The sequence below is a fragment of the Coturnix japonica genome, unplaced genomic scaffold (genome assembly GCF_054131305.1).
Source record: "Coturnix japonica strain WE unplaced genomic scaffold, WE-NBRP24 Scf046, whole genome shotgun sequence".
In the NCBI taxonomy this organism is placed as follows: Eukaryota; Metazoa; Chordata; class Aves; order Galliformes; family Phasianidae; genus Coturnix; species Coturnix japonica.
In genome coordinates this window covers 1,129,632-1,155,586 of record NW_028188949.1, presented here as the reverse complement: position 1 = coordinate 1,155,586, position 25,955 = coordinate 1,129,632, and the positions used below count along the sequence as shown (strand labels likewise).

The 25,955-nt window shown below is 48.1% G+C and overlaps 1 protein-coding gene across 2 annotated transcripts in view; it reads right to left on the bottom strand.

Annotated features, from left to right (window-relative positions):
* The window catches only part of LOC146752343 (cytosolic carboxypeptidase 4-like), a 203,820-nt gene extending 178,533 nt beyond the window's left edge, over positions 1–25,287 (bottom strand). For both annotated transcript variants that reach the window (XM_085531961.1, XM_085531960.1), the window contains exon 1: positions 25,083–25,287. In XM_085531961.1, the coding sequence (XP_085388087.1) occupies positions 25,083–25,223 (141 nt within the window). In that variant the 5' untranslated portion in view covers positions 25,224–25,287. The remainder of the gene's footprint in view (positions 1–25,082) is intronic.
* Positions 25,288–25,955: the final 668 nt, after the last annotated feature.

Below are 25,955 nucleotides of genomic sequence, written 5' to 3'. Positions count from 1 at the left end.
CTTAGAAACCTCAACGCTTAGCATTCTCTATGCTTAGCTTAGAATCCTCAATGTTTAGAATCCTTAATGATTAGAATACTCAGTACTTAGATTCCTCAATGTTTAGCTTAGAATCCTCAACACTTAGAAACCTCAATACTTAGAATCCTCAATGCTTAGCATACTCAATGCTCAGCATACTCAATGCTTAACTTAGAATCCTCAATGCTTAGAAACCACAATGCGTAGAATCCTCAATGCTTAGCTTAGAATCCTCATTGCTTAGAAACCTCAATGCTTAGGAACCTCATTGCTGAGAAACCACAGTGCTTAAAGTCCTCAATGCTTTGAATACTGTTTAAGTTTTTAACAAACATCTCCATCTAAGCAGTTGCATCTGCATTAGTATAGCATGATATTACAACCACTGCATTTTGAACCAGATATGCAACTCAACATTCATTGGCATTCTTTATCTCACTCTGCCAGTCCTCTGAGCTATGCATATACAACTGAGTTTCAAAATTTAAACTGCATATTGCTGCTAATGTTAGCTTCACAGGTACTCATCACAAACTAACCTTGCATTTACTGTAGCGTAAGAACGTTCCCATCCACGATTGTATGCCACACATTCTCAGTCTAGCCTGGCGGCAATATCCAGAGACAGAGTATTGAGACAAATTCCATCGGAATCAAATTAAGACGGAGGACAGCTGGCTAGCAAGGATTACTGCCAAAAACAACTGGGGATTATACTGGATGAGCTGATGATGTAAATAAATTCCCAAAAATGACATTTCTCCTTCTGGGACACACTAACATCAATGTCTCAGCTAACACAAGTAATGCTGTTCTATTGGTCTTTTTTTCCCCACCTTGTTCAACCCAATGAACAAAAACAACTTGCTTAAGTATGGTGTCTACTGCTGGCCACCAAAGTTTAAAAATTTAAACTGGTGAAAAAGCCATTAAGGAACGATAACATGTTTGGTGTTAACAATGTATTAAGAAAATTAGGGAAAATGGATTTTAAGCTAGAAAAGGAAAGATGAACAGAGAAGAAACAACAGTGTTATTGTCTATCTGCTAAACCTATCTACAGTAACTTGACTGCATTCATGTGTGCCTCCATATTTACACTACCCTCCCGCTAGTCTTTGTCTATAAAAGTTCTGTATGAAGATACTCCACCACAGAGCTCAGAGTAGAATCAGTGCTAAGTCTATTATCACATAGGTCATCCTAGCTACAGGTTTAGAAATTAGGTCCAAGAATGCCCTCTATACCACTGAAACCAACTCTTGGATCCTGAGATTGGCTTGAGATTATTTTTTTTCCTGCAGCACCAGGTAATTTCAGGTATCCAAGTATTTCCTACTAGCATGTATTTTCTACTACTAATCATCAGTCCATATGTTTTTCAGTCTATGTGAGAAAAACATAGATTGCCTTGTAGAAACAGTAGAAGATGCAGTCAGCAGATGCAGAAGACACTGGAGATCCATAAAACAGACTGCAACAATATGCTCATTCAGGATGAGCAAAGCAGTGGAACCATTGCCCTAAACTGTCCCATACGTAAAATGAAGTATAGGCAGGACACGAGAGCAGCAGAGACCTGCAGGATAAGTGCTGCAAAGGCAAAGCAAAGAAATCCACAGAGCTATGAAATCCACTGGCTATTTTCTGAGAGAAGGATTTCATCTGAAATGAAATCAGGCAGGAGAAGCAGACTGAGAAAGTTTCCATTGTCATAAAAATATCTCCCTGGGTAATCCACGCTGATGGGAAAAGGAAACTCTGATAATTTATGTGACAGTTTAATGGGATTTTGGTGACACATGATACTTTAGAAAGAATTTGCCCAAATCGGACAGACAGGACTTTAATAAGGTTTCAGCCTCAAAACAGCAATATTTTCACCCTTTATTTTGCATTTTATCCTACACATACACTGCTCACTCATAGCCCATCTATCTCATTTGCAGGGCATATTTCTATATTGTGAGAACAACAACTCCTCTGCACTTTCTGGTGACATTCTCAGCTAGAGAAACCTCTGCCTATCTGAGATCCCTAAAGGGATCAAGCTGACTTTGCATCTTCAGGGCAGAGCAGCAGAGCTTTGAATTCTGAGCCATAAGCTGCCCATGGGCCACATCCCCAGCTCTGTGGATGTCATTAATAGCTTCTCTGTAGAAATCAAGGGTAGCAGATGGACAGTCTGCAGTAGCGATCACAAACAATAGGATGCACCCAGGGCACACTCCAGGAGTAAACGTCTCTCATGCTGACTTACACCTCAACCCATTTCTTCTCCTTATGAGAGACAGCCTTCACCCCAGTGCAGCATTCCCCTGCCCTTCATTGCCATCACTCAGAGAACAGGCACAGTACCAAAAGTAGTTGCTTAGAACACTCAACTATGGCGAAGCCAGGGTTAACAGGACGAAACTTTGCAGAAGTTGAATATCAGTGAATTATATGGAAGAGTTTCCCCCGTGGAGAAGTAGAAGTTAACATTAAATATACATTGCCCTGAGCACTAGAAGCCATTCTGTACATAACAGCCTCACAGAGGCTGGAGACAGAGATAACCCGACAGGCATTTGTTTTCTTACTCATTCCTATGGATCTACCCCTGAAGCCCTTATTTTTTTCTGGAAAAGCACCTTGTGGGAATCTGGGCAGGTGAGGAACGGTGTGCAAATGATTCAATGTTTTGCCCAGTGTTTCTTTACTCCATGAAGCTAAGATCAGCGTGGGACATGAAATGATACCTGTTGGCCCTACGATGGGCGTGGAAAACAGAGCACCTGTCACTATTTCTTTCACCATTGGGACTACCAGCCAAATTTAACAGGGAAACAAGCTGTGTTGTGTAGTCCCTCGAGCTCTTCTGCTCTACGTGAGACACATTCTGTAGTAAAGAGAAGAATTTAAACCCACCTAATCCCACCAGCAGCATAAAGCAGTGCTCATTCTTAAACATGGGTTGTGTCTTTAAGAGGTACAGATCCATCTCTGCCTCTGACTTGAGGTCTTCCTCAGGGAATGGCTCATAAGAAATGAGATATATTAAAAGGAAGTGAAATCAGAGCCTCCCATTATCAAAGGGATAAAATATCAATTTTTTGTCAAGATAAAAAGCATCGTAGATTGGCTCAGATGGGAAAAATTAAATTCTTGGTCTTCAGTTGATTTGATATTTATCACTCCACCGCTCTAGAAATATTCTGACAGGGAATGTTTCTTAAAATATTATCCTGCATTTCTCCTCAGTTAGCAAGCTGGGAGAGTATGAACTTGTGTGTCTTGTTACACCTAAAAAACTCATAGGAAAAGAGAAAAAGGAAAGAAAACAAAGTCTAGAAAATACACCTTCTAACACTTCATTTCACCAAGAGCTTCTCAATAAAGGACCTCAATTGGGGAATCACTGCTGTCCAAGTCTACCTACCCCATATTGTAGAATATCCCAAAAGCAATTCTCTCTTCCCATATAAAGAGACTAATAAGCAAGAACTGTCTCCCAGTTCATAACAATTAATCTTATCTTGACAGCAAGAGCTCAGATGAACTCAGAGAATTGAGTAAGAAATTGAAAGTAGGGGAATAACGTAGAAGGTCTTTCAGGGAGTCCTGCTGCCCACCCTCCAATGGTGAGGACTGATGTATCCTTCAGCCTGGACAAGCTTACTTCTAGATATACAGTGTTGTCTTGATAAAGAATTAAGTGGAATGAGCCAGTGTTTGTGTCTAAAACATGATTAATGGAACTTGATCACGCACGTAAAAAAAAAAAGTGTTTAGGAGAACTGTCAATTCAATGTTAGTGGCTGCTCCTAATCTGTATTCCCCTGGCTAAAGAGCGACTTGGAAACACTGCAGTGTTTTAACAGCTTGTGTTCAAACCCTCAAATCAAAGGCTCCTCAGTAGCTGTTTAGATCATGGACAGAACATCAGTTTTCCAAGAGAACACGGATGAACCTTGGAGCTCACAGGCAAGCTCAGAACTAAGCAATACTTACATATCATCAAGATGATCAGGCAACTGAGATCCTATGGCATAATCAGAATCTCAGCATACTTGGCAGAAAGATAGATAAAGCAAGATTCGCCATTGCAATAAAGTAGATAGCATGAGGAAATTTCAACCAGTGTGTGTATGCCAAGACACTGTGCAGCCACCATGAGATCAGGAAGATCTTCCATTCAGTGAAGAGATTTCTGATGAATCACACCTTTCTACATCAATCACTATTGGGAGTGGAACATCAAGCCAGGAAGACTACTGGGCAGAGGAAAACTGTCTCCTCTTAGGTCTACTAGTAGGAAGGTTGGACAAATGAAATATATATATATATATATATATATAATTTTTTGCCCCAGAAGTTGCTACAAAGCATGGAATAAAGGTATACCTGAATAAAGGAGTCAGGTTGTGAAACAGTCTTATCAGCTCCAGAAGGAAAACTAACAGAAGTGAACACAATGTCCAGCACCCAATTGCTTTTCCTTAATAACACGCTATGTATCATTAAAGTGGGAGTTTTCACACAAGAGATCAGTTTGTTCTTTAATTCCTATCTTCATAAGTGATATTCTGTTTTGAATACAATCTCCAGAAGGTTCTTTTTTGTCAAATAATTTAACAGCATGAATGATGGCTGCTGATCAGTTTGAATTTCTGATGCCTACTACAAACAATGCAGACTTACACTATATGTTTGTGAAGCTGATACTGCCTGATATGTTTCTCCAATTCTGGTGCCTCCTTGTATATTCAACCCAACATTTTCCTAGCAGAACTCTTCCAATTTATGTTGCCAAGGAATCCTTCCACTGCAGCTCAGCCATTCTTCACAGTCTGAACAAATCCTTACTTGAAATGAAGCACTTGCAATGAAACAGTTCTATTTCAGAGCATTCGCTGCCACTTCATCTTCCGCTCTGTAAACTATCGGAATGCTTTTAAAGGAAACACTTATTTAAATAAAAGAAAATCCCTGTAAATCACAGTCGTGACAAGCTAACAGCAAGCACTGCAAAGATGATTTATCTTCCTGCTACATCTAACAAAGCTTCGCACATCAACACATTGTTTGTAAAGACTTCTAACTCACGATTTCTAACTACAAGAATATACTAGTAACAAAAACCTTCTTAGATCAGTAATCTCTCCCTGTCATCTAATATCCCATCAACCTCAAAATCTGAGAGTCTCCTTCAATTATTTCTGTTTACTGTCTTATCCAGCATGCCTTCTTCATGGATGAAGAAACCAACTATTTAGTCTCACTGCCTGCTTGTAATCCAAATTCATTTCAGAGCTTGCATGCATTAGCTGCATGCTTTAATTTGATTTATTTTATTTGACTTCTATTAAATTACATTTGAGACAGGTTAGCAGATGGCCTCATGGGGAGCATCTCGCCAGCATCACCCCCTGTGCAAACAGCAATTATTGTATCTTAGCTGAGCCCAATTTCAAGTTATATCTTGACAAGCTAACAAATAAGGTCACAGTATCTGCATTGCAAGTAATATCCCAACTGGTGGGAAAGACACTTGACAAGCTTGAAGGTGGGCCCAGAGAGCGTTCTGATTGCAAGGGGAAGATGTAAAGGAAATTAAGCAGCAAGTCACCACTTAAGAGCAGGGATGCTGTTTCAAGTCTATCCACATTCTGCATTGCTTGCAGGCCCGCCACCTATGTTAGTACAGAGACTCCACGTCACTACGTGGATTGCTCATTCACAGTCTGTTAGTGCTAAACACGGGAAATGATGGATAGTGAGGGCACCACAGCCACCGAGGCCCCCTCTTTCTTCATATTTCTCACTCTTCTTTTGCCCCTGGCCAGTCGCTCTTTGTGAAAAACAATTCCTGCACGTTGCATTACCCTCCACGGTGACCCTCGAGCTGTTTTTTTTTTTTTTGCCCTTTCAAAACACTTGACAAAGCTGTCACAGAAGGAGTTCGGCATCTGGAAGCTGTGACAGACACGATATGACCTGATTCATAAAACATAACTAAACAGCTTGGGCTGCCAGAGGCCAGGATTTACAGGACTGCGTTTCAAGAACGGCCTTCAACGCCTGCTCTACCAAACACACTCCTACTCTGCCGCAATACAAATTCCCCAGCTCCGATGGGGTGACCTGCAACACTACAAAATGACAGAGCAGCTGAGACACTAATCTTGTTACAGTCTACCCTGTCTCCTGCTGGTCAAGAAGGGGAAGGGATGACCTTGGTGTTGGCTGCACCTTTTACACCAGGCTACAAGGGAAGGGAATGCTATAAAAATAAAAGACATCATTTTTTTTTTTTTCAGAAATGACTCCAGCACAGCAAGTACAAAGGAAACAAATCAAGGCACTGATAGTTTCTGTTATATTATCCCTACAGCCTCACTTTTACAATAAAAGCCTCTCTGCATTTTTATTTCCTGAAGGTGCAACCTGACCGACAGTGTATTTAAGGACTTTCTGCCATCCTATCCATCAACCCTTTTTCCTTCATTTTCCCTTCAATCACTAGTTATAGTCTGTTAGGTGATTGCCATGGTACCAAAAGGCAAACATCATTAACAATTACACTTTCTTATACCATCAAAACAGTTTGTCAAACAGTACAGTTCTTCAGTTCACATAAACTCCCTTAATACAGTCTGTATTCTTCAGTTATAAACACTGTGCCACAGAACCAGCACTGATTGAACCACCTCCCTCACACACTTCCTCACAAGAAGTACATAGTATTACATAAATGGGTTGACATTCATTGGTCAGGTGGAATGTACACCTCTCCTCAGGACAATCTTACTAATCTACAGAGTACAAACTCCCGTCTTCTTACATACAAGCAGAAAGTACATATGAGTGGACAGACAACACAGTCTTTCACTTTGTCCGTGTCTGGCCATTTCCCTCACAGGAGGAAGGAAACATGGATCGGGACTCGGCACTCACCCTGCAGCTGTTCTGTGTCTCACTCACACCACACTCACTCTGACATTTAGATCAAAAACCATGGTTAATTCATACTACACAATGCTGACAACGTTTTCTAGCTGGAATCTTAATAACACTCATACTCTGGTCGACCAGTTGCAAACGTTAATGTTTTTCCCAGAGTCGGCTTGACACACGGTACCAAACACTTAAAGCAGATGATAATATTGAACATACAACCTATAACCCCCGTGATTACAACTTGGAGAACCCAGGCTACCATTTGACAGGCTATCCACTATATCCCATACCTGTAGGAGAGACCAACCTAGGCCCCTCCTATTGTCAACTACCTGGGAGAGAGTATTTGTTCTTGTTTCCATTCATATGACATACAGTTCCCTTTCATAGGAACTCACCCAAGGAGTCTTCCTACCCCAGCTGGCAACCAAAGCCATGAGCTCACCTCCCTGGGAGCAGCACGTATGGCTGTAAACTGTGTAGGATGTCTCCTCAAGACATATGGGCTCCACTTACCATACACATACCTGGTCCACCTATGGGTGGTCCTTGTCTGTCCCTGCAGTGATCAGGTGAGGAAGGGAGTCCTTCAGAGAAATCTCAGGGTGCGCCAAAAGTGTCTCCCTCTCAGCTGGTCCTGCAGCGAACAGAGCTGGTCCCACCTGGGCCGCCAAATTGACTACAGGAATTGAACTCTATAACCTCTATAACTGATACAGTCTCCCATGACATACTTATACCAGAGTTGAGGAAGTATGGGATAGGTGAGTGGACAGTGAAGTGGGTCGAGAATTGGCTGACTGGCAGAGTGCAGAGGGTTGTCGTTGGCGGTGCAGTGTCTGGCTGCAGGGCTGTAACTAGCGGCGTCCCCCAGGGGTCTGTGCTGGGTCCGGTCTTGTTCAACATCTTCATCAATGACCACCCTCAGCAAGTTTGCTGATGACACGAAGTTGGGAGGATTGGCTGACACACCTGAAGGCTGTGCTGCCATTCAGCGAGACCTGGACAGGCTGGAGAGCTGGGCAGTAAGAAACCGGATGAGGTTTAACAAAAGCAAGTGTAGAGTCTTGCACCTGGGTAGAAATAATTGCATGCACCAGTACAGGCTGGGGGAAGAGCTGCTGGAGAGGAGCTCTGCTGAGAGGGACCTGGGCGTCCTGGTGGACGACAGATTAACCATGAGCCAGCAGTGTGCCCTTGTAGCCAAAAAAGCCAATGGCATACTGGGGTGCATTAAAAAGAGCGTGTCCAGCAGGTCGAAGGAGGTGATCCTCCCCCTCTACTCTGCCCTGGTGAGGCCTCATCTGGAATATTGTGTCCAGTTCTGGGCTCCCCAGTACAAAAAAGACAAGGATCTCTTGGAAAGAGTCCAGCGGAGGGCCACAAAGATGGTGAAGGGCCTGGAGCATCTCCCCAATGAGGAGAGACTGAGGGAACTGGGTCTGTTTAGCCTTGAGAAAAGAAGGCTGAGAGGGGACCTGATCCAGGTCTATAAATATTTGAGGTGTGAGGGGCAAAGTGGTGAGGCCAGACTCTTGTCAGCAGTGTGTGGAGGAGTGACAAGGGGAAACAGACAGAAACTGGACCATAGGAAATTCTGCAATAATGTGTGCAATAACTTCTTTATGGTGAGAGTGACAGAGCACTGGAACAGGCTGCCCAGGGTGGTTGTGGAATCTCCTTCTCTGGAGATATTCAAGACCTGCCTGGATGCCGAGCTGTGCAACGTGGTGTAGGGAACCTGCTTTGGCAGGGGGCTGGACTCAGTGGTCTCTGGAGGTCCCTTCCAACCCCTACAATTCTGTGATTCTGTGAATATCAAGGGGTGGTTTGGATGGGGAAAGACTACCCCTTTGAATGACCTTTTGTCAGGGCATGTCCTGGGATTCCTAGGATCCTCAAAATGCAGCACTGCTTCTGTCACTGAAAAATGGGACCCTGTGTGGGACGGAGGGAGGGTCCATGAGTCCCTGGCCCACCTGACTGAGTATTTCCATGGTCTTAGCAAAGACATACATACAACTTGAGAATGACAGTTAGCTGCGTTCATGGTGGCATGGCCACTGCTGATGGCCTTGAACTGTCTGAACATAACTGAAGAGGCTCAGGCTGATGCAAATCAGCTATTGAATGACAGTGTTGAAAAACTGGAAAGACAGGTGGCAGTTTTGATGGGGAAAAAACCTAATTCAATCATTCTCCTATGGAAGATCAGGAACATCTTTCTGGAAGACCATGGGGAACCTGTACAAGGGAATCTGTATAAAATGGACTCTGTAAATGAAGGCACTAAAAGGTCAGATTTTGAGGTTCCATTTGGACTAGATCTATTTGAGATCTGACTGATTGTAACCCAAAAATGAAAAAAAAAAAAAAAAAAATGCAGGATAGGCTGGTGGGAGTGCCCTGACCAGTGTCCAACCCCCCAAACCCTGCTGCCCATAATACAGCAGCTGAACTGATGGATATAGTACAGTGGTTTAGACAGAAACCAAGAGAGCATGCCAGCATAGCTGCTCTGGTTATGGGACATGGAGGCAGAAAGCGCTGTGGTGAACGGACTGGAAATTTCAAAACTGACATCCATTACTACTCACCCTGCCCTCAGGCAAAGACTGTATGCTCTGTCCAACATAATGAGGATAGCCATTTGATCAGTGAATGATTTATGGCTGTGTGTCATATAACATGGCCAAATAAGAATGACATACCATTAAATATCAGCCTGTGGTCCTCTATGGAGGACTAACAAAATTATATTAGAGAATTAGGCATGAAAGAGGCAATCTATGAAGATGATTTTGAGAGCCCAGTCAATAAATTTTTCATCAGGAACGAGGGATCTCATCCTACAGCCATCACCTTTACATCAGGATGGGTCTATGTTATCCATACTGAACCCCCCAGTGGCCCTCAGGTGCTGTAATACAACAGGCTGCCCAATTGATGGGGAGACAAGAGTGCCTGCAGCCAGATGCAGTCTCTGAATGGTGGTGGAAAGGTCAGAGAACCATCTGCTGCCATGACTTAGGCGTCCAGCCCCTAAGGTAATCCAGTCTGGACCCATTAGGGTCTTGAGACAACAAATGTTTAAAGACCAGATTAGAGCAGGAGTTCAGTTTAAAAAGATCGATGGACAGCATAATCAGGAAAAAATATCTGTTAAACAGGCCCAAGCACTGAGTATTTATAGTCCAACCTTTTCAGCCAAACTAGATGTGAATGTAACTCAAGAAGGGTCTGGATGGGGGCTCTGGCAGAGCCAGAGTTCTTTGTGAACCCCTATGAGGTTTTGGTCACAGGTTTGGCATGGAGCAGAATAAAGATACATCACAGTTGAAAAGCATTTATTGGCTACCTATTCTACACTACAGGTGGTAGAACCAGTAACTCAGATTTCAGAGGTTATCATTAAACAACAAGGCCAGTCCAGGGGTGGGTAAAAGATCTAACACACATCTCTATGATGGGGGTGGCCCAATCACAAGCAGTGGTGCGCTCAGTTGTTCTGCTTGCCTGCTCCTCAAGGAGTTAGGAGAAATCTATGCCTGTTGCGTGTTCGAGTGCATGCGCAATGCCATGTGGAGGGCTTATCGCAATAAAGATTGGCGGATTTGCTGCGTAGACCGGTCAGAACTCAGATCTGCGTTGTGCTTCCTCCGGCACCAAACGCCCAACAGTGGCAGTTCCGTGTATTGGCCAGCAGGTGGCAGCAGAGACCACGGAAAGAACCTCTGCGGGACAGACCCTGGGGATCCGTTCTCTTTTGATTATAGGGGAAGAACACAAAGATGGAAGAGGAGGGAAGGGGGAAAAAAAAAAAGAAAAAAAGAAAAAAAGAAAAAAACAAACCACAGCAAACAAATAAAAACTTCTCCAAACGTAGCAAACGTGAATGTCTGTCAATAAATAAATGAGTAATTGAATTGATTTCTGTTTCCACTCTCCCCCGCCCCCCTCAACTTCCGAGATGAAGAAACACCTGGTATCAATTGGACAGATGCACACAGTGAAGCCAGGGATGGTCTGAAACGCAAAGCAGCTGAGCAGCTTTTAGAAGAAAACAGAGTAGTAACAACTTCTGTACCTACATTCACCACTCTGAGATCCTGTCTGGGTCACCCAAGGCTTGTAAATAACCACTGGGTCAGTTCTGATGTCGAGTGATTTGTTGTCAGTTCTCTCATGGTTCTCCGGTCAGTTCTCCGGTGCCAGGATCTGCCACAGGGCATTCTGACCACGGGCATCATGTTTCTACGCTGCCGCCTGCATGTAACAGGCAATGGGACTGCCCAGCATGTGCAAGGCAGCACCTCTGTCACACCACCAGAATGTTTAAGGCTGTTGGGATTGTTGTTAGCGTCCCATTAACACTGAGGCTAGAGATACCCTTAGGATTGACATTACTATTAGCATTACTTTAATGGTGCCCTATCTGGGTCATTTCCAGGGGATGTCAGGAGTAAGGCACAGTGTCAGGAGAAAAAGAACAGACTCTGTTACTTTATAAAAGTGATAATAGAGAGAGTTCATTGGAAAAAATACAACTCTTAAATAATACAAAGCATGCTTCTGATTGGATGCAGGCATCATCTGGGCTCTGATTAATATTACTTTTAAGGTAAAGATTATTGTTACCATAATGATTGTTTTTTGGATTATGATCAGGGTAAAGGTTCCTTTTGCTACAAACTTCTAGCATCATTTTTGTTGTTACATTTGGAGTTAGAGACGATTTTAGAATCAGGGTAAGGGTTAGGATTAGAGTTACATTGCGGGTTATTGCTGTTATCTTTACAGCTCCTGTGAGGGTTGGGGTCTGGGTCAGGTGTTTAAAAAATGAAATGAGAAAAGAATAAAAAAAATATATTGAAAGCTTCAGATTTCCTTAATCTTTGTGGGAATCATATAATGTGCAACTCAGATCTACCTCTTCGTGCAGTGACTGCCTGTAAATTTGCTAGAGCCTAATATAATATGGCCTTGTGCTTTCCACTAACTCACCTTCATTTCATTTTCATTACATTTGCTTGGTAGTCAGATTTTGGTGTGTGGATATTTTAAAACAATCTAACTGACATTGGCAAAAAATTAAAAATAAATTAAAAAATGCACAACAGCATCAATTGTATCAATTTTTATAGATAAGATAAAGAAGAGCAGTTTCCCTTAGTTTTCTGTGCCTCTTTACTTTCTTACCCCCTCCCCTTGTGTCAGAAACTCTCAAAGTCAAAGATTTCTAGTTAGGCAAAGATGGCAGCGATAGCAGCAGTGCTTATTCATTATTGCAATACTGCGCGCACATCCCCTGTTGGCAAGGGAGAAACTGCACACCAGTCAGTGAAATCAATTCTGTTCTGTGCCCTAAACCCACTGCAGGTGATGCTCTCATGGCTCTCATTGGTTGAGCATCTCAGGCTCACAGACTCCTCCAGACTGTTGCTAGGTTTCATTTCCATATAAGGTCAATTACCAACCTCTTGTTTTTAGGTCTGCCTTGTACTTTTCTGCAGAGAGAGAAGGGCAATGTTTCCAAAAGTCAGTACATTCATTCTGTCCTGTGCTGGGCTCTACCCACCCTGCGTATTTATCTTGTGCTTGTCTCAATTCTCCCCATGTCAGAATGCCCCCAGTCTGAACTTAACTCTGTTCAGCAACTTTCTTGGTGGAAAAACTACTTATACAGCTGTTTTACAAGAGGGTTATACATTCAGTTAGGGCCTACACTATGTACTGAAAATACTGGAAACTTCCACTGCAAAAACACAATCTACCTCTCCCATCTGTGCAGCCTTGCAGACCCAGAGCACGCCAGGTTATTTCTGCTTTCATAGCATTTGCATGCTGTAGGGTGAGCAAAAGGTTCTGCTGCTTGATTCTTCTGCAAGAGCTGCCTACCAGCAAATGGTTGCAGGGATGGAGGATGTGACAGAAAGCATTTGTCTCCACAAGAGCAGAGTTACATTCAGTGCAGAGTGTGAGAGTCAGGTTGGTGTGGAAAAGCACTGACACGCTGGGGATGATGCAGTGCTCACATGTCTAACACTCACAGACATTACTGTCAGAAGGATGGTGCTGTGTTGTGCTTCTACCTTTGGCAGCCCCTGGAGAAATGCTATGGCACACAGAACACCTTTGTATTGCACTGACTGCTGCCATGCAGCATGGATTTAACACACCAAATCCAGAGGAGCATGACTGCATCTAACTGCCCTGAGAAAAACTACTGTAGCTGAAGAGATGAGGAGGCAGCTGCTCATCTGCAGAACAAGCAGTACTGCCAGACATTGGGCCAGGTGAGCACCTCCTGCTGCAGCGTGATGATGACAGGGCTGGAGATGATCTGCAAAGCCAGCTTAAAAGTGGGAGACGTGAGTCAACATGGCAGGAGGACAGAGGTGTTAGGGAGCAGCCAAGGCATCAAAGAGTATCAAAAGGCTTTGAAAGGTATCACAAAGTGACAGCCAGGAAGACTGGGATTATCATGAGCAGCAACCTGGATGCTAGAGATTATTTGCTCCCATACAAAATGGTAGAGATCTTGCTGCAGACATCCCAAAGCCAGGCAAAATGGGAACCCAGAGCTCTGCCTGCACGAACCCCACAGCCAGAGTGTTGCAAGCTGAGCTGCCTTGCTGTTTGTTGCATTCATCGCAATCACTGTGAATGAATACTCAGAATGCAGTCAAGGCGATAATTGAGCATGAGTGACTTTATTCAATAAAAGACAGGAGGGCTTGAGAGGTCAGGGGTGAAGATGGGACCCCTCTTGTCAAGATGAGAGTGGCTCAGAGCTGGTGCTGCTGCCTGGTGCCTGGGACTGGCAGCCTGACTCTAAGTCCCCATCTAAGATGCTCAGCTTCACCTCACTGATGCTGACCTGCTCCTGCATGGTGGTGCTGCTGCTGGGGCACTCGGGCTGTGCTTGGGATGGGCAGCACTGCAAAGGCACTTGTTATGGTTTTGCAATTGGTTGGTGTTGGTATTCCACATCAGAACACCATGCTAATAATGGGAGTAAAGGGGACAAGTTTTTTTCCTGTGAACTGCCTTAATGAGCATGTGGGGAGGGGCACCGGAAGGGAAGTGAGGAAGGGGACGGGGTTGCTGGACCGGCTCCCTGCGAGGAGACAACGTGGTCAGACCTTCCTGCCTTCCACAGCTCCATCGGTGAGATTTGGGACTTGGTATTCTCTTTGTTGATACTCTCTTGTTGTTGTTTAGCATTATTAGGTTATTAAACTGCCATTCGTTCTCAGATCACCTTTTTCCTCCCTCATTTTTGGTTAGACCTAATCGCAATCTCCCTTCCCTTCCCCGTCTCCCTAAACGCACGTGGCCAGGCCACGCCGGGCCGCGCTGCACTGCCGCTAGAGAAAAGGGGGGGGGCTTTTGTTCCTGCTGCCCCGGGTTTGTGCCCACTGTCCCGGAGTGAGCTCTAGAGAGAACTCCGTGACATTTTTGGTGGAGAATGCGGGCAGAGCTCACGGCAATGTTTTGGGCAGTAATTAGGTGGTCTTTTTCAGCAGCCCTGTATGTAGGACTGATAGTCCCTAGGTTCCTGTGGTCCTGGCTTAAGGACTTCCTGATGTTGGGGGTAGGGGTAGATTTATTAAGCCGATGGCTGGCAGGGATAGAGATATCTGCCTGGCTCCCTTCCAGACTAACGAACATCACAGGCACCGTGCTTGAACTGGCTCACGAATGCTCTGAATTCCTTAAGTATGACTGGGGTGTCAATTGGAATACTGTGTTGTTAGTCTCTCTGATTGTAGTAGTTTACTATAAATTGCAGAGAGACTTGCAAAGAATAGTGCAGAGAGACTCAGGAAAAGGGCCAGAAGCATCGGGACCCCCAGTATCAGGTAATCTCACCCCTGAACACCAGAGGGACCTTGGGAAATTAATAGAACCCCTGAGTGAGTGTGGGAGATCAGGGGGATCTCAGATCGAATGGCTTATGAAAAAGATAGAGAGTCTCGAGAATGAGATCCAAATACTAAGGGGAAGGCAACAAGTTAATCCCAGCCGACCACAGGAAGCACCAGCATCAGTGTCAGTCGCCCCAGTGGAAGGCCAGAGATGGGAACGTGTGTCCTCACGTCTGGAACGGATGGAGGAAGTAGAGGAAGATCCTGGTGAGGGACCCTCCCCAAAACCACTGAGAAAGGCAACCCAGAAGACTAACAGACGCGGAGAAGATAGTGATGATGAGGGAAAAGTCACTGCTTCCTCTACTCGTAAACCTCTGAAAATTACTGAAATCCAAAGTGCGAGAAAGGAGTTTGCCCGACTCCCAGGTGAACGCCTTGTCACTTGGCTGCTCCGGTGTTGGGACAATGGGGCCTCCTGCATGTCTCTAAGCTGCGATGAGGCTCGTCAATTAGGAAACATTGCTCGAGACTCATCTATTGATAGAGGGATCAGCAGATGTCTCGATGGAGTCGCCAATCTCTGGGAGAGGATTCTATCAGCTGTAAAGGCAACCTGTCTTCTCAAAAGTGATTTGGAGCCTGTACTGGAAAAATGGAGTACAGCTGAGGAAGGTATCCAGTACCTGAGAGAAATGGCTGTGGCAGAAATGCTGTTCGATCCCACGTTTGTCCCTGGGGACCCAGAGGATTACCATGACCCAGAAAAGGTGAGCGGTACTCCGGAAATATGCAAGAAACTCATACGGTCAGCACCAGGGAAGTATTCCAGTGTACTATTAACGAACTGTAACAGGTATGATGAGCTGGATAGGAGACCTGAAATTTTTGAGCTCATCCTTTCACTGCAAAATATCGAATACTCACTACTGCCACACCGTACCACCATCGCAGCCATCTGTAAAATGGTGGATAGAATGGACCGAATGGAGAAAAGACAGGACAACATGCAGAAGAGCTGGTCTGCGGCAAGGAACCACAGTGAACCTGTGGCAGTCTCAGCTGTCAGACGCAAATGCACACCTGTCCGAGTGAAGGACCGCAGTGAGCCTATGTCACGTGGTGCCATGTGGAACTACCTGCGTGACCATGGAGAGGATATGAAGAAGTGGCATGACGAACCCAATTTTGTACTGCGAGCTCGGGTAAGAAAATTACAAAAGAGGTCAGCCACTACTGAGGTTGCCTCTACCGCTGTAGACAACCAATAGAGGGGCCCTGCCCTCAGCCAGGGGGGGGAAAGGGATAATAGAGTGTATTGGACTGTGTGGATTCGGTGGCCTGGCACATCAGAACCACAAAAATATAAAGCACTAGTGGATACCGGTGCACAGTGCACTCTGATACCCTCAGGTTTCGAAGGGACAGAACGGATACATATACATGGGGTGACTGGGGGTTCGCAGGAACTGTCTGTATTGGAGGCCGAGATAAGCCTCACTGGTAGAGACTGGCAGAAACATCGCATAGTGACTGGCCAGGGGGCTCCTTGCATACTTGGAATAGATTACCTAAGAAGGGAACATTTCAAGGACCCCAAAGGATACAGATGGGCTTTTGGAATAGCTGCTATAGAAACAGACAATATTAAGCAGCTGTCTGATTTGCCTGGCCTATCAGAGGACCCGTCTGCTGTGGGGTTACTACGGGTGGAAGAACAACGGGTACCAATTGCCACGAGAACAGTACACAGACGACAGTACCGTACTAATAGGGATTCCTTGCTCCCTATCCATAAGCTCATTCAACAACTAGAAAGTCAGGGAGTAATTAGTAAGACCCATTCACCCTTCAATAGCCCCATATGGCCAGTGCGCAAAGCCAGTGGAGAATGGAGGCTGACAGTAGACTATCGTGGCCTTAATGAGGTCACACCCCCATTGAGTGCTGCAGTGCCAGACATGTTGGAACTCCAGTATGAACTGGAATCAAAAGAGGCAAAATGGTATGCCACCATTGATATTGCCAATGCATTCTTCTCTGTCCCTTTGGCCACAGAGTGTAGGCCACAGTTTGCTTTTACTTGGAGGGGTGTTCAGTACACTTGGAATCGTTTGCCCCAGGGGTGGAAACACAGCCCGACCATCTGCCATGGGCTGATCCAAGCCACATTGGAACAGGGCGGTGCTCCAGAGCACCTGCAGTATATAGATGATATCGTTGTGTGGGGTGATACAGCGACGGAGGTTTTTAAAAAAGGAGAACAGATAATCCAGATCCTCCTGTCTGCTGGTTTCGCTATTAAGCGAGACAAAGTGAAGGGCCCTGCCCAAGAAATCCAGTTTCTTGGGGTGAAATGGCAAGATGGGCGTCGCCACATCCCAATAGACGTGATCAACAAAATTACTGCATTGTCTGCGCCCACTGACAAAAAAGAGACACAGTCCTTCCTGGGTGTGGTAGGCTTCTGGAGGATGCACATCCCAAATTATAGCCTCATTGTGAGCCCCCTCTATCAGGTGACCCGAAAGAAGAATAGCTTCGCGTGGGGCCCTGAACAGCAGCAGGCCTTTGAGCAAATCAAGCAAGAGATAGCCCGTGCTGTGGCCCTGGGGCCAGTACGGATGGGACAGGATGTGAAGAACATCCTTTACACGGCTGCTGGGGAGAAAGGTCCCACTTGGAGCTTGTGGCAGAGAACCTCAGATGAGACCCGAGGCCGACCCCTAGGATTCTGGAGTAGAGCATATAGGGGGTCGGAAGAGGGCTACACTCCAACTGAGAAGGAGATCTTAGCCGCATATGAAGGGGTCCGGGCTGCCTCTGAGGTAATTGGCACCGAAACGCAGCTTCTCCTGGCACCTCGACTTCCAGTGCTGAATTGGATGTTTAAAGGGCAGGTTCCCTCCACTCACCATGCCACAGATGCCACATGGAGTAAGTGGGTTGCACTAATCACACAGCGGGCCCGGATGGGGAACCTCAGCCGTCCAGGGATCCTAGAAGTGATCATGGACTGGCCCGAAGGTAAAAAGTTTGAAGCACCACCAGCAGAAGAGGTGTCACGCGCCAAAGAGGCTCCCCCATACAATGAACTTCTGGAAAATGAAAAGAAGTTCGCCCTGTTCACTGATGGATCGTGCCGCATTGTTGGGAAACATCGCAGATGGAAGGCTGCAGTGTGGAGCCCCACACGACAAGTTGCAGAGGCCACGGAAGGAAGAGGAGAATCGAGTCAATTTGCGGAGGTAAAGGCTGTCCAGCTGGCCCTAGACATTGCTGAGCGGGAGAAATGGCCAGTGCTTTACCTCTATACTGACTCATGGATGGTGGCCAATGCCTTATGGGGGTGGTTGCAGCAATGGGAACAAAACAACTGGCAGCGGAAAGGTAAACCTATTTGGGCCGCTGAACTATGGAAGAACATTGCTGCCCGAATAAAGAACATGGTCCTAAAGGTGCGTCACGTAGATGCCCACGTGCCCAAGAGTCGAGCAACAGAGGAGCAACAAAATAACCACCAGGTAGATCGAGCTGCCAGAATTGAGGTGGCTGAGATAGACCTGGATTGGCAGAATAAGGGAGAGTTATTCCTAGCTCGGTGGGCCCATGAGACCTCAGGCCATCAAGGCAGAGATGGAACACATAAGTGGGCTAGAGACCGAGGGGTGGACATAACTATGGATGCTATTGCGCAGATCATCCATGATTGTGACACCTGTGCCATGATCAAACAGGCCAAGAGGATGAGACCTCTCTGGGGGGAAGGGCGATGGGAAAAGTATAAATATGGGGAGGCATGGCAGATTGATTATATCACCCTGCCAAAGACTCGTAATGGTAAGCATTATGTACTCACCATGGTGGAGGTAACCACTGGGTGGCTTGAGACATATGCGGTACCCCATGCCACTGCCAGAAACACCATATTAGGCCTAGAGACACAAATCCTGTGGCGACATGGCACCCCAGAGAGGATCGAATCAGACAATGGGACTCATTTCAAAAATTCACTGGTGAGCACTTGGGCCAAAGAACATGGCATCGAGTGGATCTATCACATCCCCTATCACGCACCAGCCGCTGGTAAGATCGAGCGCCACAACGGTTTGCTGAAAACCACGCTGAAAGCGATGGGTGGTGGAACATTTAAGAACTGGGAGAAACATCTAGCAGAAGCCACCTGGCTGGTAAACACCCGAGGATCAGCCAACTGAGACAGCCCTACACAGTCCAACTCCCTGCGTACCGTGGAGGGAGACAAGGTTCCTGTGGTGCATGTAAAGAATATGCTGGGAAAAGCGGCTTGGGTCCTTCCAGCCTCTGGAAAAGGGGAGGCCCCTCCGTGGAACTGTCTTTGCACAGGGACCTGGGTGCACCTGGTGGGTGATGCAGAAGGATGGGGATGTTCAGTGTGTGCCACAGGGAAATCTGATGCTGGGGGAGTGCAGCCTGTGATTCCATGTGTGTGTATATATATATATATATCTGTATGTACATATGTAAAGCATGTTAACTACTGTTCTGTTTATATGTTGATAAAAGTTAGGCATGATGTGATGATGTGTAATAAGGGGTGGAATGTTATGGTTTTGCAATTTGGTTGGTGTTGGTATTCCACATCAGAACACCATGCTAATAATGGGAGTAAAGGGGACAAGTTTTTTTTTCTGTGAACTGCCTTAATGAGCATGTGGGGTGGGGCACCGGAAGGGAAGTGAGGAAGGGGACGGCGTTGCTGGACCGGCTCCCTGCGAGGAGACAACGTGGTCAGACCTTCCTGCCTTCCACAGCTCCATAGGTGAGATCTGGGACTTGGTATTCTCTTTGTTGAAACTCTCTTGTTGCTGTTTAGCATTATTGGGTTATTAAACTGCCATTCGTTCTCAGATCACCTTTTTTTTCTCCCTTACTTTTTGTTAGACCTAATCGCAATCTCCCTTCCCTTCCCCGTCTCCCTAAACGCACGTGGCCGGGCCGCGCTGCATTGCCGCTAGAGAAAAGGGGGGGGGGCTTTTGTTCCTGCTGCCCCGGGTTGTGCCCACTGTCCCGGAGTGAGCTCTAGAGAGAACTCCGTGACAATGAGGAATTATAAACTGGAATACCAGATACCTGGCAACGTAACAATGCTTTGGCAATGAAAACAGCTTTATTCATCTCTGTAATAAACCAAACCAAACCAAAACAAAAACAACAATCCAACATGACATTGACAGAGAAACTTGAACAACAACAACAAAAAACTTCAAGGGAAAAAACAGGCATTCAACTTTCAAGTCAGCTAATCGTGTGTTCTCATGGAAATGATCTTATAGGAGTTCTTGTTGAGAAACTCAGCAGGAAGAGCAACCTCAAAAATAAAGCATGAGACATGGTTTTGCAGCACTGGGAACCAGATACAAGCACTCAGTTTGCCAGTCCCATGCTATGCAATTAAAGAGGCCTTTACTGAGGTTTCCCATTAGCCACTGAATTAGCCATTTGACAAATCACCTTTTGCATTATTCAGCCTGCTCAGGACAAACATTATCTGTAGAGTGATTTAACCCACAAGAACATGAGAACTGCTACACTGGCTTAGGCCAGCAGAACAGCTCCAGCCCCAAGCCACAGGCAGCAGGCAGCCAGCAAGGCAGGCACGGGGGAATGGAGCCCTGTGGCCAGCGCTGCCACCCTCCTCTGCACCAGGCACTACGTCAATGTGCACTCAGACACAGACCTTCCCCTAGGTCTTACTCCCTTTAGGCATCACAGACTTCACTACACCCTTCTAAATGACAGAACTATTTGGCAGCTAGGACAGCTGTCACTGAAATCCATGACCCCAGTTCATGGCAGGGCAATGGACTCCTCTGACTAACAGTCTGGATCTCAGATTGTCCACCTATGATTGTAGTAAGGGCACTGCACAGGGTGTTCAGAGAAGCTATGGATGCCCCATCCCTGGAGTTGTTCAAGGCCAGGCTGGATGGGGCTTTGGGTAACCTGATCTAGAGAAAGATGTAAGCATTAGAACTAGATGATGACTAAGAGCTTTTCCAACCCATACCATCCTATGATTCAAGGAGCTGAAGATGGCACAGTACCTGTCCCTGAGCATCAGGGGACCAAATACCAGACTTGAGACCTTTTCTGAGAACCATACATTTAACTTCTCTGTGGCCCGTCTCAACATCCTACAGATACCAATTGCTCTCAATTCCTCTACAGGTTTTCTTACTTCAAGAACCATAAGCAAGAGATGCCACAGAAAATTACTATTATTACCATTCCATCATAGTCTGAAGGCCAGTCAGACACAGAATCACCAACGCAACCACTTTTGCAGCAGGGTTAACTGGGAACATTTATGAAAGCTTGGAACTAGAGTATCATCTTTTACCCCTGGATCTGTACTGCCAGTTCCAAAACACTACCTGGACAGCAATTACTATTGCACCACAGCATGCAGTGAGATCAGCCCCTCCACCTGCAATTACTTCCTGGTGTGTCCCTTTGGGGCAGCATACAGCACAGCTCCCACTCACCCAGAGCTCAGGAGCTGACAGATCAGTTAACCTGGTCAGGAGAACCTCATGCTCCTCTCTGTCAGCTCCCCTGCTGCCAAGCACAGGTGGGTACCCACATTAGCGCTGTTGTGGATGAGGGGTGGCCCCAGCAGGAGCACCACTGAAGAACATTGGCTGGCTGCCTGGGCCTGCTGCACACCTACAACAGACAAGAAGGTGCTTCTTCCAGGATTTGTTTCCAAAATGATGTCTCAAACTTCACAGTATTCAGCATGCAGGAACCATGTAGTCAGAAGGTATATCTGACTAATCAGAAGCAAATCTTCCCATTGTATCACAAAGTAAACAATTATTTTATATATATTTATGGAGGGAATGGCTCACTTTTAAGCAACAAAAGCCTGTAGTTGTTTGGATTTGGCCTTAGAGGCTTGAGTATGTCTCCAGTACTGCTTCAATTCAACCATATTTCTTTTTGCTCTCCATCTGCACCATAACACGCTTTCACTTCCAAAGCATTTCAGGTAACAACTTGAAGAACAATTTTTATTTTAAACATACACACACATCTCTTAGCATAAAACTCATCAAGTAGTGTCAGCAAGCACATTTTAATAGCATAATATCGAAAAGTAATTTTACTACTATCTAAGAGTCTGAAGTCTGCAGAGGATATATTTAGATGCATATAAATAGACAACAGTCGGTGATGTCTGGTCAAAGGAGTACAAATCTTTCCTAATGCATGGAATTTGCCTGGCCCCAAACACTGCAACAGCACTTAGACAAGCCTTTTCTACTTGGCTGAAATTCTGCCAGGCCTGTTAATAACAAAGCTATTAGCATGATTTTCTGGATGGGTTGCTTGCTTAGAGAATATTCAAAGATTGTTCTAATAAACTAAACCCGTTACCACATCTGAAAGCATAGGAAATATTGATCAACAATGGAAAGCCATTAGCCTTTCAGCATTTAACATATCCCCATGCGCCCCAACAGACCGACAAGCTCTCCAGGTACCTTCGGACGCTCCATCTCCCCACTGCTTGCAGGCACCTTTGCTTGCCCAGACCACACCAGCGGGAACACCATCCCCATCTTCTGAAATTTTTGGAAAAAAATGTACACCAAGGCAGCTGCGTGGGGAGCTCAGTTACAGATTGGCCTGGGGAAGCTCCGTTTCCCTCTTTCTGTGCTGTTCTGACACATTTGTTTTTGGGTTCCCACCTGTTTTGCCCCACATACCTCATCAGTCCCATTCTTAGGTTGGACAACACCTTACCTTCTTCCTCTACCTCATGGTCAACATCTACCAATGTTCATAATGATGCAGCCAAATACAAATCTCTTCAGGCAAAAGATTTGTACAACAAATTCAAAGACAGCACCCAAGAAACCATCTGAATAACACTGCACCTCCTTGAGCATAAACCAAAGATGAGATTGATGAGTGCAAGGAGTCCATTCCTGGACTTGTGTAGGTTTTAGTAAGCCACAAAACTGGTAGACCAGCTCAGCTTCTAACTCATGCGAGACTCTTCAAATAGCCAGGATTTATTTCCACTGACTGCATTGCCATGAGAAAACTGGTAACTGCTTTTTCTGAAAGAAGAAATGCAAGCTAATATACCATGGGAAGCTTCTTAGTAAGCTTTGTGACTGGAGGCCTAGCTGGCAAGCTTGGGTGTGCATTTTGATACAGCCTTAATGCATTAAAATGCATTTATTATGCATTTAAACAAATGCATAATCCCTTGAGAACAGCTTATATTTAGAAATGTAGATCAGAAAGGTGTTTGGGCACTGAGAGCATTCAGTTTCTGGTATGGTTCTTCCTGCAGAATCGAACCTGACTCTCAGACCAACAGAGAGGAATCGCTGCTCCACGTTTTGGAGCACAGCGGCTCCACCCCACCAGGACAGATTCCAGCAGTAAAACACAGCAGTGGGCTGACACCAAGGGGAGACCCACACACAGCCCACGGCTCCAGGGGATGACTCCAAGCTAATGGAACCAGGCAGAGGCCCCACCACACCACGAGGCACACACTGCCCCAACAGCCCTGGGCACTGTGCTCCTGCCGATGGCTGCAGCTAGGATGGGTGCTGCCAGAACCAGCCCAGCCCTCCCAAGGAAGTAGAAACCCTTTGACACACAGTTATCACCAAAAGGCTCCAACAACCCAGGGAGGATCCATCCATCCCACTGCTTTGTTGTCTGTCGACCTTCACTTGAAAAGGGCTGGACATGCAGCATTCAGACAAGGATTCTCAGAAGGAATGAGCAGACACCACCTTACTCTGGGGACATGTAAACGTGAATGGGAAAGATCAGTAACCAGCAACATGACGAGAAAGGCATAGGTATCCTGGGCTGTCAAGCTCTGTAGGAGACAGCCAGAGACCGTGCAGGGACAGCCCCAGCTAAAGGCTCCCAGCTTTCCCCTCCTTGGTTTGGGGGCTGGTCAGATGATGTTCACACCAGCAGCTAAGGCCAACACACCCTCCTGTTCCAGTTGCTCAATGCAATGAAAATTGCCTGCCCTGGAGACATGACAGACCAGGCTAGAGAGAGAAGACAACAGCACAGGAGAGGAAATACTGCTGCCCTGTATCACAGAAGAAAATGACAGAGGGCAGTGGCCGTGATCTGCAGATGCCATGCTGATGCCAAGCCAGCGCCTGGCAAGCAGCAACACCACGAAGGGCTGTGACAGCTCCTCGCCCACCTCTGCCCGTGCTCCCCAGGTGTGGCAGCACTGAACTGCCCCTCCGTGTAGCCGCCCTCCGTGGCCCCCTCCTCAGCTGCAGCCGATCCCTGCAGGGAGGTTTGTTTGTTCCTGACATCAACATGGCTGCAAGGTTTCGGCTGGCTCCTCAACAACTGCCGTGCTGTCTCCCCTAACGGGAACCTTCCATCAGAAAAAAATAAAAAAAGGTTGATTGTGTCCTACATTTGCTTTCCCGCAGACGAGGAGCGCTCACTACACACAAAAAGGAGGGGAGGGGAAGGGACGGCACTTAACACAAATCCTGGGATCCCGGGGACAAGCGACAGCCTCCCAGGACAGAGGTGCAATGAGAGGCGTGTGCCGGGCGAGGGCAGCGGGACGGCGCGGCTGACGGGAGCCTCCCGCGGTGAGGGCAGGCGGCAGGAGGGAGCCGGGAGCCGCATCTCCGCACACCCGGTGCGTTCCCTGCGGAGGAGCTCAGGAACCCCCCGCAGCCGGAGGAGCCGAGCCGTGCCCCCGAGCGAGCGCCCGGCAGGACCGCGGGCACGGCCGCGACCCCGGCAGCGCAGGGCTCGGGCGGCACCGCGCAGCCCCGGCCCGGCCCGGCGGTGCCGGCGCTCCCCAGGCGGCGGCAGCACCGCGCCAAGGAGCGGAGGGGGCGGCGGCCGCCGCGGTATCCGCGGCCCTGCAGCACCCCCCAGCCGCGGGCGGCCGCCGGCGCCGTCCCGCGGGCAGCGATGGGAGCGCGGCCCGGCCCGGCCCGGCTCGTGGCGCCCACCCCACCCTCGCCCCGCGCGGCCCCGCGGCCGCCGCCCCCCCGGGAGGGGAGTCCCAGGCGCCGGCGGACACCCCGTCCCGTCCCGTCCCGGTGCGATGCGGGGCGAGCCCTGCACGGAGCCGGGCGGGACCCCGCCGCTGGCGCCCTCCCGCGCCCCTTCCCCCATGAATAAGTAACGGCGGCTGCAATGCGGCGGGAGCCGGGCGACGGCCGCCAGCTCCGCGATTACCTGGTGCCTCTCGGGGAAAGACGGCGTCCGGAGCGCTTCCCCTGCAGCGGCGGCCGCGGCCGGGCTCCGGCGGGGCTTCAGACTCTCGCAGCAGGCAGGCTGGCCGCCTCTCTGCCCTGTGCCATGGCTCAGCAGCCGCATCCTAGACCGGCTCCGCGGTGGCGGCTGCCGGCGGCCGCGGAGGGAAGGGCAGCCCGCACGGACGGCCCCAGGGAGCGCGGCGGCTCGGCTCCGGCTCCGGCTCCGGCTCCGGCTCCGGCTCCGGCTCCGGCTCCGGCTCCGGCTCCGGCGCGGGCAGCGGCAGCGCACATGCACACACGCACACACCGCGCCGGGCGGGCGGGAGGCGGGGGGACGGCGCGGGCGCGGGGCACGCAGCGGCGCAGCCCTCCGAGCCCGCTCGCATCGCCCCGCCGCGGGCAGCCCGCGCCGCTCCGCTCCGCGCCCGCCGACCTCGCGGTGGAGCCGAGCCGGGTGAATCCTCGCCGAGCGCTGCGTGTCCGCGCTTCGCTGCGGAACGACGGAGCTTGGAAGGGGGGGGGGCCGCGGAGCCTCCCCGGGGGCACCTACGGCGCGGCGGGCGGCAGGGCCATGCGGCTCCGCGCTCAGGCGGAGCAGCCGCGGCGCCGCGCGGTGCGGTGGGGCAGGGCGGGGTGCTCGGCCCGGCCCTTCGCTGCGCCCATCCTCCGCACCCAGCGCTGCCGCCCGGCCCCGGCCCCCGCCAGCGGCGCCGCGCGATGCAGCACGGAGGCGGCCGCCGCCTCCCCCGCGCCGCGCCGCCGCGCCGGGGCGGGCACGGGATGCGGGCGCTCCCCGCCCCGCACGCACGGCTGAGCCGCAGCCGCCCGACCGCGCGCAGACGTGTCGCGGGCC